Genomic DNA, 13,257 nt, shown 5'->3' on the forward strand with positions numbered 1-13,257 from the left:
GAGGAGTGGGAGGCCCCAGTGCACAACTGAGCAAAAGGACAAGTACATTAGTGTGTCTAGTTTGAGAAACAGACGCCTCACAAGCCCTCAACTGGCAGCTTCATTAAATAGTAACCGCAAAACACCAGTCTCAACGTCAACAGTGAAGAGGCGACTCTGGGATGCTGGCCTTCTAGGCAGAGTTACAAAGAAAAAGCCATATCTCAGACTGGCCAATAAAAAGAAAAGATTAAGATGGGCAAAAGCACAGACACTGGACAGAGGAACTCTGCCTAGAAGGCCAGCATCCCAGAGTCACCTCTTCACAGTTCACATTGAGACTGGTGTTTTGCCACTCAAGTCTCAATGTCCTTGAGTGGCCCAGCCAGAGCCCGGACTTGAACATGATCTAACATCTTTGGAGAAACCTGAAAATAGCTGTGCAGCCAATCCAACCTGACAGAGCTTGAGAGGATCTGCAGAGAAAGGGAGAAACACCCCAAATACAAGTGTGCCAAGCTTGTAGCGTCACACCCAAGAAGACTCGAGGCTGTAATCGCTGCCAAAGGTGCTTCAACAAAGTACTGAGTAAAGGGTCTGAATACTTATGTAAATATGATTTCAGTTTTCATTTTTTAAAATAAAATTACAAAAAATACTAAAAACCTGTTTTAGATTTGTCATGGGGTATTGTGTGTAGGTTGGTAAGGTAAAAAAAAATAACGAAAGGAAATGTGGGAAAAATAAAGGGGTCTGAATACTTTCCGAATGCACTGTAAATTCCAATCATACTTTATCAAAAGCCTTTTCAAAGTCAGCTATAAATACCAGGCCTGGTTTCCTAGATTTGTCATAGTGTTCTATTATTTCCAGTAATTATATTATCTCCAATGTCCATGTAAAGTCCATGTAAATCACCTGTCTGATTAGGATTAATAATGTCCGACAATACCTTTTTAATTCTATGCACAATGCTAGAATTTTTGCATCACAACACTGAAGTGTAAGGAAAGTCAACATTTTTAAATGGACTGGATCTTTATACTTACCACTTGGATTCTGTTTCAGTAAAAATGAAAATCAGACCTTGTTGAGTATCTGATAATCTACTATTTTTATTTGAGTGGTTAAAAAACATGCTAATAACAGTCCTCTGAGTATACCAAAAAAGGTTTGATATACCTCCACTGGTGTGCCATTCAGCCCAGGAGTTTTCCCAGACGTAAAGGCTTTAATTGCATCAAAAGGTTCCTCCTCTGTAACTTTGCCTTCACATGAGCCTTTCGCTACAGCTGATCATTTTACATTATTAATAGAAAAAAATACATACAATTAACTTAACTTTGGTTAGTGGAGACGGAGGAGACAAACGAAAACATACTTTAAAAAGGACTTTGCTTCCTCTCAAAATATTGTTTGGTGAAGTTTCAGTAAATTATGTTTAGTAGCATTTCTATGTTGAAGACAAAAAAAATAATTTGGTGCATTTTCCCCAAATATTACATCCAGTTCGCTTTATTTTTATAACATAGTACACTTGATTTTTCTTGAATAAGTTCTTCCATTTATTTTTGTTTTTCCTCTAACTTATTCTGTGCCTCTATGTTACAGTTTTTATTGCTATCTAACTGTATTGTTAGTCCTATTTCCTTTGTTATAATGGTCTCTTTTAACTTAAATTGCTTTTGTTTTATAGATGAGTACTGAACTGCATGGCCTCTAAAGGCATATTTAAAAGTGTCCCATACAATAAGGGGATCTGCTATACCTATGTTATTTTGAAAAAAAGAAGAAGAAAAAAAGTCAGTTATAAATTATTCTGTCCTAGCTAAAAACAAGTTATCATCCAATAGGCTTTTATTAAATTTCCAATATTAATCGCCCACGTGGGAATTCTTTACGAGTAATGTATATGAAAATTATTTTATGGTTCCGACTGCATTCTGTCCCCTCTCAACACTTTTTAAAAACTTTGGGTGCCAGCGAGAATGACAAGAAAGTAGTCAAGACAACTATCTCACTAGGTCACGATATTAAACCTCCTCCATGTATATCTCACTAGGTCAGGATATTAAACCTCCTCCATGTATATCTCACTAGGTCAGGATATTAAACCTCCTCCATGTATATCTCACTAGGTCAGGATATTAAACCTCCTCCGTGTATATCTCACTAGGTCAGGATATTAAACCTCCTCCGTGTATATCTCACTAGGTCAGGATATTAAACCTCCTCCGAGGAATATCTCACTGGGTCAGGATATTAAACCTCCTCCGTGTATATCTCACTAGGTCAGGATATTAAACCTCCTCCGTGTATATCTCACTAGGTCAGGATATTAAACCTCCTCCGTGTATATCTCACTAGGTCAGGATATTAAACCTCCTCCGTGTATATCTCACTAGGTCAGGATATTAAACCTCCTCCATGTATATCTCACTAGGTCAGGATATTAAACCTCCTCCATGTATATCTCACTAGGTCAGGATATTAAACCTCCTCCATGTATATCTCACTAGGTCAGGATATTAAACCTCCTCCATGTATATCTCACTAGGTCAGGATATTAAACCTCCTCCATGTATATCTCACTAGGTCAGGATATTAAACCTCCATGTATATCTCACTAGGTCAGGATATTAAACCTCCTCCATGTATATCTCACTAGGTCAGGATATTAAACCTCCTCCATGTATATCTCACTAGGTCAGGATATTAAACCTCCTCCATGTATATCTCACTAGGTGAGGATATTAAACCTCCATGTATATCTCACTAGGTCAGGATATTAAACCTCCTCCATGTATATCTCACTAGGTCAGGATATTTAAGCCTCCATATTTCCACTAGTTCCAATATATCAATGACATTGGTGATTTCCTTAAGTGCATGAGGGTGATAGTTTGTAGTGTGATTTCCTTTAAGATCCAGTTTATAATTTACCACCATTGTATTGCTTGTAAGTTTGACAAATTATTAGATATATTTTCAAAGAAGCATTGATCATCATTATTTGAACCGTATATATTAAATGAGCCAAATATGTTTATGGTCCAATAACATATTTAAAATCATCCATCTAGCTTGAGGATCTGTTTGGACAATTTGCAGATTCAGATGAAAATGAATGTTTATTAAGATCATCAACCCCCCATCAAACCCTCAGTTTCTTTGCCCATGGAAGAAAAATACCCCCCCACCAAATTGTTGAATGAGTTCCCTGGTAATAGATATTATATTCCTTTTTTTTTATCCAGGTAAATACTGATAGTCTTTTCTTATTATCTGCTAAGACATTACAATTATAATTGGCTATACTTATTTCACCATAATGAGATACAAGTTGCAATTAAATTTAGCATAATATATGTTTGTAAACTTACCATTAAAAAGTACCATAGTGATTGAGTGTCCATATAGGTGTACCATGATATTTGCATTGCTATTAAGTTAACCTCCAATTGTTCTCCACCTTTCCACCCTTTTCTCCACAAACAACCACAAGCTCAGATGTTGTTCCAATTGTTCCATCCTCGAGCCCAACTCAAGAAAGGACTTGATGTGCAAATACAGTTGCAGCTGTTTGAGAAGGTATGCAAAAATGGGGAGATTTGATTAACCAATGTCAAGTCCTAGCTGATGGAGAAATTCTTTGTATATTATGCTCACCCATCAGAGAGCAGGGGAGGTGCTGCTTTAGTGGGTCTCCGACCGCATTTATCTTTCAGTTTTGGCTGCGTATAGGCTAGTTACAGTAGGCCCAGAAAACAGATAAGGACTTCTCCTTAGTGTAGGAGTCGCTCAGGTGGGTGTCTAGGATATAGGGTTGGGGACCGTCTCATCATGATAGGCCAACAAATCAATAACCTAGATTTATAATTTGTTTTAAAATGTATATCCCATATCTGCACAATATTGAAAGCTCTCTCTCACAACCCCTGCTCACAGACACACATGGCTCTGAGATTTGCAACCATTTTCCTTTTTCACTCACCCTTCCATCACAATACACCTGCACATACCCACATAGTGTGCCTTCTATGTCCTCTGTGTTTTATCTCTACCATGTTGATTTGAGTACTTTTGTGTTCCAGTTCCTTCTATTTGGAGATGTATTATTTAGCTAATTATCCTTTCGTATAATGCTGTCTTATCTATTTATAAAATACTATAAATAGAAAGTGGAATACTAATTATTTTACAACATTCCCTACCATCTTGAATGGTATAGTGTAGTTGTGGTTCATTTCTTTATCAATTGTTGTATTTTATTGTTTTCCTATATATTTTATGATTACAATCCCTACAATTATTTTTCTTCTAGATGATTACAATCCCTACCATGGATAGTATTGGGTGTTCCATTATTCCACTCCTCTATGGGAACTTTGTGATATTTAGAATTACCGTCTTCGTGTCTTGGAACATTTGGTTATCAATGCACAGTTTGACTACAAGGGCTACACGTTTCTCTTTTAATCCATTATTGAAGTGTGGACACAGAACTTTGCGCCGCGCTGCAATTTTCTTTGGGAACTGATCATTCATGCCTATTTTCGTGCCAGCGAGTGTGTAGAATTATTTTTGACTTAGAATAGCCCACAAAAAGAAAACTTGTCATCCGTAGCCTGCACTCGAATAGCGAATGGAGGTTACATGCGGTTACATTTTTAATATGCTAGCATAGGCAGTGCTTCCATAAGGCTAGAGGAAGCGAAGCTTTCCCTAAAGTAAATTTAATTGCCACAACTATATTGCCAAATTAGCCTATTCCTGTCTATACAGAAATAAATAACATAATTCAAAATAGGCTACTAAACCATGATTTGGCCAGAGGATAATTAGCTTCTTTAAAAAAAAAGTTGTGGATTGTTTAAAATCGTTCTGCCTACAGTCAGAAGGAAAGGCAGCGCGTGCAATTTGGGCAGATTATTGTTGAGTTGTGAAAAGTAGAAAGGCCAAGCCAGGCATATCGCAATATTTCAAGATACAGTTGCATAGCCTATAGAAATGTTGTGCAACAAGCCTAGTTACCTTGACTAAACGGTCATGTGGAATTTAACTGCGGTAATACATACGGTCACCGTAACAGCCCTAGGTGTAGGTTTACAACACCAGGTGGGGGTGTACAGAGCCAGGTGAGGGTGTATAGTACCTGTTTGAGCTGCCTGATGAGGCTGCTGTTCTCCAGGTGGGCCTTAAAGGCCTGGATGGTGGTGGCCCCATCGGAAAAGCGCCTCACGGGGGAGAAACGCTCCATGGGCAAGTGCAGGGTGTTACAGTCCTTGTAGCTGGACCTGGGGAGGTGTGCAGAGCCGCACACATACATACACACAGATCCAGACGCATAGACAGGAGCCAGATATAGATAGAAATGGATACACAGGTGAAGTCGCAGAAATGGATACAGAGGTGAAGTCGCACACAGACACACAGTCATACACAGATGGAAAATACAAATAAAAACATTTACATGAGCTACTCTGGTCTCTCTGCATCAGAATGTCACTGTAAACACAGAGCTGATCCTAGAGCCGTGAACACAAGATCCACAGCAGGAATGCACCACTGTCATCATACCCAATCCAAACGTAGACCTGATCGACAGGATCATTTGGAGAATCCCATACCTGGCTGTAACATCTTAGCGTCGTTCAGCTGCAGTCAAAAAAACGAAACATCTTATTTTTTTCTATATCGAGAATAGGTAGCTAGAGAAATCAGAGAATATCTAGGCCAACTTAAACTGGCTGTAGAATGAACCGTTTGGGATAATAAAGACGTTCCTCCGAAACAGAGTTGAACGTGTTCAATCAGTATCAGAAGACCAGCGGCCGGCCGTATGTATCAAGCGTCTCAGAGTAGGAGTGCTGATTTAGGATCAGTTTTGCCGTTTAGATCACAATGAATGAGGTTAGATGGGGAGCTGATCCTAGATCAGCACTCCTACTCTAAGACGCTTGATACATAGACAGACAGACCTCATCCAATGAGACGGCAGCTTCTCCACAACACAGACTGTCCAATGGCTGACCTGCAGCTCAGGAGATCTCAGAGCCCGGTGCAAGGCTCTGATAATTGTTCTGTTACCTAGCCTACCCCTGGATCACTAGAAGTCCTCATGTCGTATTCTCCAAGCTGGTGACTGTGATAGTGTAACCTGCACGGTGCACTGGTGTCCCTGCTCCTGTGTGCTGGCTGGGGACCATGCATACCCCCCGGTGTGGACTTTCAGCTCATTATAAAGTGAGAATATGTGTCTCGGTGAATGTCTCTAAAAGTTCCCGTGCCCCTATCCCTGCCTCGCTGAATGCTGGGGCCCATGCATAGTGAAGGGGGTGTATGTGTGTCTGTGCATCTTAGTGCTTGTGTCCCTCTCTCTATTACTGTCCCTGTGTGTTGGGGCCCATGCATGCCCCCCCCTGGCCTGGGGTGTCTGTCAGCCCCAGTGAGGCCCCTCACCGGCAGTGCTGCTCCGGGGCCCACCCCCTCTGCCGGGAGCCCTGGGGCCTCTGCGAGTCTGCCAGTGTCTCAGCGCCGTGCGCTGTGCTCATGAGCGCGTGCGTCGTGTGCCGCTTGGAGCGGTTCGCCAAGTACCTGGGCCGCGGGGAGGGAGACAGGAAGCAGCACTGGTCAGCTCTCTGTCCTCATTGGCCCTTGCGTGGGGAAGGGGCAAAACCACCCTCCCCTTCCTTCAGGCAGGACGAATCACATATCAGATAACTCCCACAACCCCCCGTTCCAATTTGAGGATTGGATTGTTTGAGCAAGCGTAGTGTAAGCGAAGCCGTGGCGAGATAATTTGGCGGCATAATTTGAAATGAGAGAGATATTTTAAGAGGATATTTAGAGAGGTAGATTTGGTAGAAGTTGGAGAAGAGTTGATTGATTGCCTAATGAAAGCCAGTTGCGTGATGGAGAGGGGGGGAAGAAGACACCGGAACAGTGGCCCGGTCCCCCGGTGGCAGAAAGCAGTGCTGCAGCCTACTTGCACCTCGACTCCCAGTAACCCAGGAACACTAGCGCTTCTACAGTTACGCCTCAAAGCCCCCCGGTCCCTGTGCCCCTCCCAGGCTTACCTCTGCACCGCCTCCTGGTCTGGTTCCCCGTCAGAACCCTCCTCATCCACCGGAGCCACAGCCGGGATGGGGTGCTGCGAGAGGGAGGGACAGAGTGAACGGGAGGAGATGGAGAGAACATGATGAGGAAAAACAATTTTGGACAGTGAAAGTCTGAAAACAGGTGGGTGATGTATAAAACCACTGTCAACTCAGTAGACAGAGTAGGTACATTGGCACTGACAGAGAACATGGCTTAGTAGACTGGACAAAAAAAAACTATGCTCTTAACAGACCTGCGTGCAAATACAATTTAGGGTATTTCAATTACCTTCAAAGACATTTGGAAGAACATATTTTGATATTTTTTATTTGAAAAAACAAGTAGTTGAATATTGGAATGTATTTGGAAATAGACTGGGAAAGTACTAGCATGTATTTAAAAATACTCAAATACAGTGTAAAAACAAATAAATACTCCCATGCATTTGAACCAAGTATTTGAAATAATGGATTTGTAAATAAGTAATTTAATAGGAAATTGGAAAATACGTCAAAAACCTCCAATGTACAGTACCAGCCAAACGTTTGGACACACCTAGTCATTCAAGGGTTTTTCTTTATTTTGACTATTTTCTACATTGTAGGATAATAGTGAAGACATCAAAACTATGAAATAACACATACAGAATCATGTAGTAAGCAAAAAAAGTGTTAAACAAATCAAAATATATTTTATATTCTTCAAATTAGCCACCCTTTGCATTGATGACAGCTTTGCACACTCATGGCATTCTCTCAACCAGCTCCACCTGGAATGATTTTCCAACAATCTTGAAGGAGTTCCCACATTTGCTGAACACTTATTGGCTGCTTTTCCTTCACTCTGCGGTCCAACTCATCCCAAACCATCTATAATTGGGGTGAGGTCAGGTAATTGTAATTGTCTCTGGCCCCCTCCCAGTTAGGGGGAGTGATGAGCTCTACAGCAGAGTCTCACAACTCAATCACTGGTTGAAAACAGTTTTCTGCCCCTCCCAAAAGATAGAATTTGTAGATAATTGGCCCTCTTTCTGGGACTCACCCACAAACAGGACCAAGCCTGGCCTGCTGAGGAGTGACGGACTTCACCCTAGCTGGAGGGGTGCTCTCATCTTATCTACGAATGTAGACAGGGCTCTAACTCCACTAGCTCCACAATGAGATAGGGTGCAGTCCAGGCAGCAGGCTGTTAGCCAGCCTGCCAGCTTAGTGGAGTCTGCCACTAGCACAGTCAGTGTAGTCAGCTCAGCTATCCCCATTGAGACCGTGTCTGTGCCTCAATCTAGGTTGGGCAAAATTAAACATGGCGGTGTTCGCTTTAGCAATCTCACTGGAATAAAGACCTCCTCCATTCCTGTCATTATTGAAAGAGATTGTGATATCTCACATCTCAAAATAGGGCAACTTAATGTTAGATCCCTCACTTCCAAGGCAGTTATAGTCAATGAACTAATCACTGATGATAATCTTGATGTGACTGGCCTGACTGAAACATGGCTTGAGCCTGATGAATTTATTGTGCTAAATGAGGCCTCTCCTCCTGGTTACACCAGTGACCATATCGCCCGCACATCCCGCAAAGGCGGAGGTGTTGCTAACATTTACGATAGCAAATTTCAATTTATAAAAAGTAAAAAAACGACTGTTTTCGTCTTTTGAGCTTCTATTCATGAAATCTATGCAGCCTAATCAATCACTTTTTATAGCTACTGTTTACAGGCCTCCTGGGCCTTATACAGCGTTCCTCACTGAGTTCCCTGAATTCCTACTGGATCTTGTAGTCATGGCAGATAATATTCACATGGAAAAGTCCACAGACCCACTCCAAAAGGCTTTCGGAGCCATCATCGACTCAGTGGGTTTTGTCCAACATGTCTCCGGAGCTACTCACTGCCATAGTCATACTCGGGACCAAGTTTTGTGCCGTGGAATAAATGTTGTGAATCTTAATGTTTTTCCCTCATAATCCTGGACTACCGGACCACCATTTTATTACGTTTGCAATTGCAACAAATAATCTGCTCAGACCCCAACCAAGGATCATCAAAAGCCATGCTATAAATTCTCGGACAATCCTAAGATTCCTAGATGCCCTTCCAGACTCCCTCCACCTACCCAAGGACGTCAGAGACCAAAATTAAGTTAACCACCTAACTGAGGAACTCAATTTAACCTTGCGTAACACCCTTGATGCAGTCGCACTCCTGAAAAACAAAAAACATTTGTCATAAGAAACTAGCTCCCTGGTATACAGAAAATACTCGAGCTCTGAAGCAAGCTTCCAGAAAATTGAAACGAAATGGCGCTACACCAAACGAGAAGTCTTCCGACTAGCTTGGAAAGACAGTACCGTGCAGTATCGAAGAGCCCTCACTGCTGCTCGATCATCCTATTTTTCCAACTTAATTGAGGAAAATAAGAACAACCCAAAATGTATTTTTGATACTGTCGCAAAGCTAACTAAAAAGCAGCATTCCCCAAGAGAGGATGGCTTTCACTTCAGCAGTGATAAATTCATGAACTTCTTTGATGATCATTTGAAAGCAAATTACAGACTAATCTTTAAATCTGCGTATTTCTCCAAAGCTCAATTGTCCTGAGTCTGCACAACACTGCCAGGACCTAGGATCAAGGGAGACAAGTTTTTTAATACTATACATCTCTTGACACATTGATGAAAATAATCATGGCCTCTAAATCTTCAAGCTGCATACTGGACCCTATTCCAACTAAACTACTGAAAGAAATGCTTCCTGTGCTTGGCCCTCCTATGTTGAACATAATAAACGGCTCCCTATCCACCGGATGTGTAACAAACTCACTAAAAGTGGCAGTAATAAAGCCTCTCTTGAAAAAGCCAAACCTTGGCCCAGAAAGTATAAAAAACTAAAAATTGGCCTATCGAATCTCCCATTCCTCTCAAAAATGTTTGAAAAAGCTGTTGTGCAGCATTCTCACTGCCTTCCTGAAGACAAGCAATGTATACAAAACGGTTCAGTCTGGTTTTAGACCCCATCATAACACTGAGACCGCACTTGTGAAGGTGGTAAATTACCTTTTAATGGCTTCAGACTGAGGCTCTGCATCTGTCCTCGTGCTCCTAGACCTCAGTGCTGCTTTTGATACCATCGATCAACACATTCTTTTGGAGAGATTGGAAACCCAAATTGGTCTACACGGACAAGTTCTGGCCTGGTTTAGATCTTATCTGTCGGAAAGATATCAGTTTGTCTCTGTGGATGGTTTGTCCTCTGACAAATCAACTGTACATTTCGGTGTTCCGTAAGGCTCCATTTTAGGACCACTATTGCTTTCACTATATATATTACCTCTTGGTGATCTAATTCAGAAACATAATGTTAACTTTCACTGCTATACGAACGACACACAGCTGTACATTGATGAAATATGGTGAAGCCCCAAAATTGCCATCCCTGGAAGCTTGTGTTTCAGACATAAGGAAGTGGATGGCGGCAAATGTTCTACTTTTAAACTTGGATAAAACAGAGATGCTAGTTCTTGGTCCCAAGAAACAAAGTGATCTTCTGTTGAATCTGACAATTAATCTTGATGGTTGTACAGTTGTCTCAAACAGAACTGTGAAGGACCTCGGCATTACTCTGGACCCTGATCTCTCTTTTGACGAACAAATCAAGACTGTTTCAAGGACAGCTTTTTCCATCTATGTAACATTGCAAAAATCAGAAACTTTTTCAAAAAATGCAGAAAAACGTATCTGTGCTTTTGTCACTTCTAGGTTAGACTACAGCAATGCTCTACTTTCCAGCTACCCGGATAAAGCACTAAATAAACTTCAATTCGTGATAAACACGGCTGCTAGAATCTTGACTATAACCAAAGAATTTGATCATATTATTCCAGTGCTAGCCTCTCATCACTGGCTTCCTGTTAAGGCTAGGGCTGATTTCAAGGTTTTACTGTTAACCTACAAAGCATTACATGGGCTTGCTCCTACCCATCTTTCCGATTTGGTCCTGCCGTACATACCTACACGTAGGCTACGGTCACAAGACGCAGGCCTCCTTGCTGTCCCTAGAATTTCTAAGCAAACAGCTGGAGGCAGGGTTTTCTCCTATAGAGCTCCATTGTTATGGAATTGTCTGCCTATCCATGTGAGAGACGCTGACTCGGTCTCGACCTTTAAGTCTTTATTGAAGACTCATCTCTTCAGTAGGTCCTATGATTGAGTCTAGTCTGGCCCAGGAGTGTGAAGGTGAATGGAAAGGCACTGGAGCAACGAACCGCCCTTGCTGTCTCTGCCTGGCCGGTTCCCCTCTCTCCACTGGGATTCTCTGCCTCAAACCCAATTACAGGGGCTGAGTCTCTGGCTTACTGGTGCCCTTCCATGCCGTCCCTAGGAGGGGTTCCTGTTCGTGCCGTGGGGGAGATCTTCGTGGGCTATTGTCTTACTATCCTTGTCTCAGGATAGTAAGTTGGTGGTTGAAGATATCCCTCTAGTGGTATGGGGGCTGTGCTTTGGCAAAGTGGGTGGGGTTATTTCCTGCCTGTTAGGCCCTGCCCGGGGGATCGTCGGACAGGGCCACAGTGTCTACCAATCCCTCCTGTCTCAGCCTCCAGTATTTATGCTGCAATAGTTTGTGTGTCGGGGGTCTGTTATATGTGGAGTATTTCTCCTGTCTTATTCGGTGTCCTGTGTGAATTTAAGTATGCTCTCTCTAATTCTCTCTCTGTCTCGCTCTCTCTCTCTCTGAGGACCTGAGCCCTATGACCATGCCTCAGGACTACCTGGTCTGATGACTCCTTGCTGTCCCCAGTCCACCTGGTCGTGCTGCTGCTCCAGTTTTAACTGTTCTGCCTGCAGCTATGGAACCCTGACCTGTTCACCGGACGTGCTACCTTGTCCCAGACCTGCTGTTTTCAACTCTCTAGAGACAGCAGGTGCGGTAGAGATATTCTGAATGATCGGCTATGAAAAGCCAACTGACATTTACTCCTGAGGTGCTGACCTGTTGCACCCTCTACAACCACTGTGATTATTATTATTTGACCCTGCTGGTCATCTATGAACATTTGAACATCTTGGCCATGTTCTGTTATAATCTCCACCCGGCACAGCCAGAAGAGGACTGGCCACCCGTCATAGCCTGGTTCCTCTCTAGGTTTCTTCCTTGGTTCCGGCCTTTCTAGGGAGTTTTTCCTAGCCACCGTGCTTCTACACCTGCATTGCTTGCTGTTTGGGGTTTTAGGCTGGGTTCTGTACAGCACTTTGTGACATCAACTGATGTAAGAAGGGCTTTATAAATACATTTGATTGATTGTGGAGGCCAGGTCATCTGATGCAGCACTCCATCACTCTCCTTCTTGGTCAAATAGCCCTTACACAGCCTGGAGGTGTGTTGGGTCATTGTCCTGTTGAAAAACAAATGATAGTCCAACTAAGCGCAAACCAGATGGGATGGCATATTGCTGCAGAATTCTGTGGTAGCTATGCTGGTTAAGTGTGCCTTGAATTCTAAATAAAATCACTGACAGTGCCACCAACAAGTACCCCAGCACCATCACACCACCTCCTCGATGCTTCACGGTGGGAACCACACAATGTGGTGATCATCCATTCACCTACTCTCCTTCTCACAAATTCATGGCAGTTGTAACCAAAAGTCTCACATTTGGACTCATCAGACCAAAGCACAGATTTCCACAGGCCTAATGTCCATTGCTCGTGTTTCTTGGCAGAAGCAAGTCTCTTCTTCTTATTGGTATCTTTTAGTAGTTGTTTCTTCGTAGAAATTCAACAATGAAGGCCTGATTCACACAGTCTCCTTTGAACAGTTGATGTTGAGATGTGTCTGTTACTTGAACTCTGTCAAGCATTTACTTGGGCTGCAATTTCTGAGACTGGTTTCTCTAATGAACTTATCCACTGCAGCATAGGTAACTCTGGGTCTTCCATTTCTGTGGCGGTCCTATTAAGAGCCAGTTTCATCACAGCGCTTGATGGTTTTTGCGACTGCACTTGAAGAAACTTTTAAAGTTCTTGAAACGTTCCGCATTGACAGACTTTCATGTCATAATGTAATGATGGACTGTCGTTTCTCTTTGCTTATTTGAGTTGTTCTTGCCATAATATGGACTTGGTCTTTTATCAAATAGGGCTATCTTCTTTATACCACCCCTACCTTGTCACAACACAACT

At 42.4% G+C, this 13,257-nt stretch overlaps 1 protein-coding gene across 4 annotated transcripts in view; it reads right to left on the bottom strand.

Annotated features, from left to right (window-relative positions):
• Positions 1-13,257, bottom strand: part of LOC106580817 (serine/threonine-protein kinase SIK3 homolog) — a 51,969-nt gene that overhangs the window by 11,980 nt on the left and 26,732 nt on the right. For 2 of the 4 annotated variants that reach the window (XM_014162271.2, XM_045703620.1), the window contains exons 14-16: positions 7,059-7,132; positions 6,442-6,576; positions 5,135-5,276 (exon numbers count right to left, since the gene is read on the bottom strand). In XM_014162271.2, the coding sequence (XP_014017746.1) occupies positions 5,135-5,276; positions 6,442-6,576; positions 7,059-7,132 (351 nt within the window). The remainder of the gene's footprint in view (positions 1-5,134; positions 5,277-6,441; positions 6,577-7,058; positions 7,133-13,257) is intronic. The other 2 variants (XM_014162272.2, XM_045703621.1) reach the window with 1 other exon arrangement.

Source organism: Salmo salar, chromosome ssa20, assembly GCF_905237065.1.
Source record: "Salmo salar chromosome ssa20, Ssal_v3.1, whole genome shotgun sequence".
Lineage (NCBI taxonomy): Eukaryota > Metazoa > Chordata > Actinopteri > Salmoniformes > Salmonidae > Salmo > Salmo salar.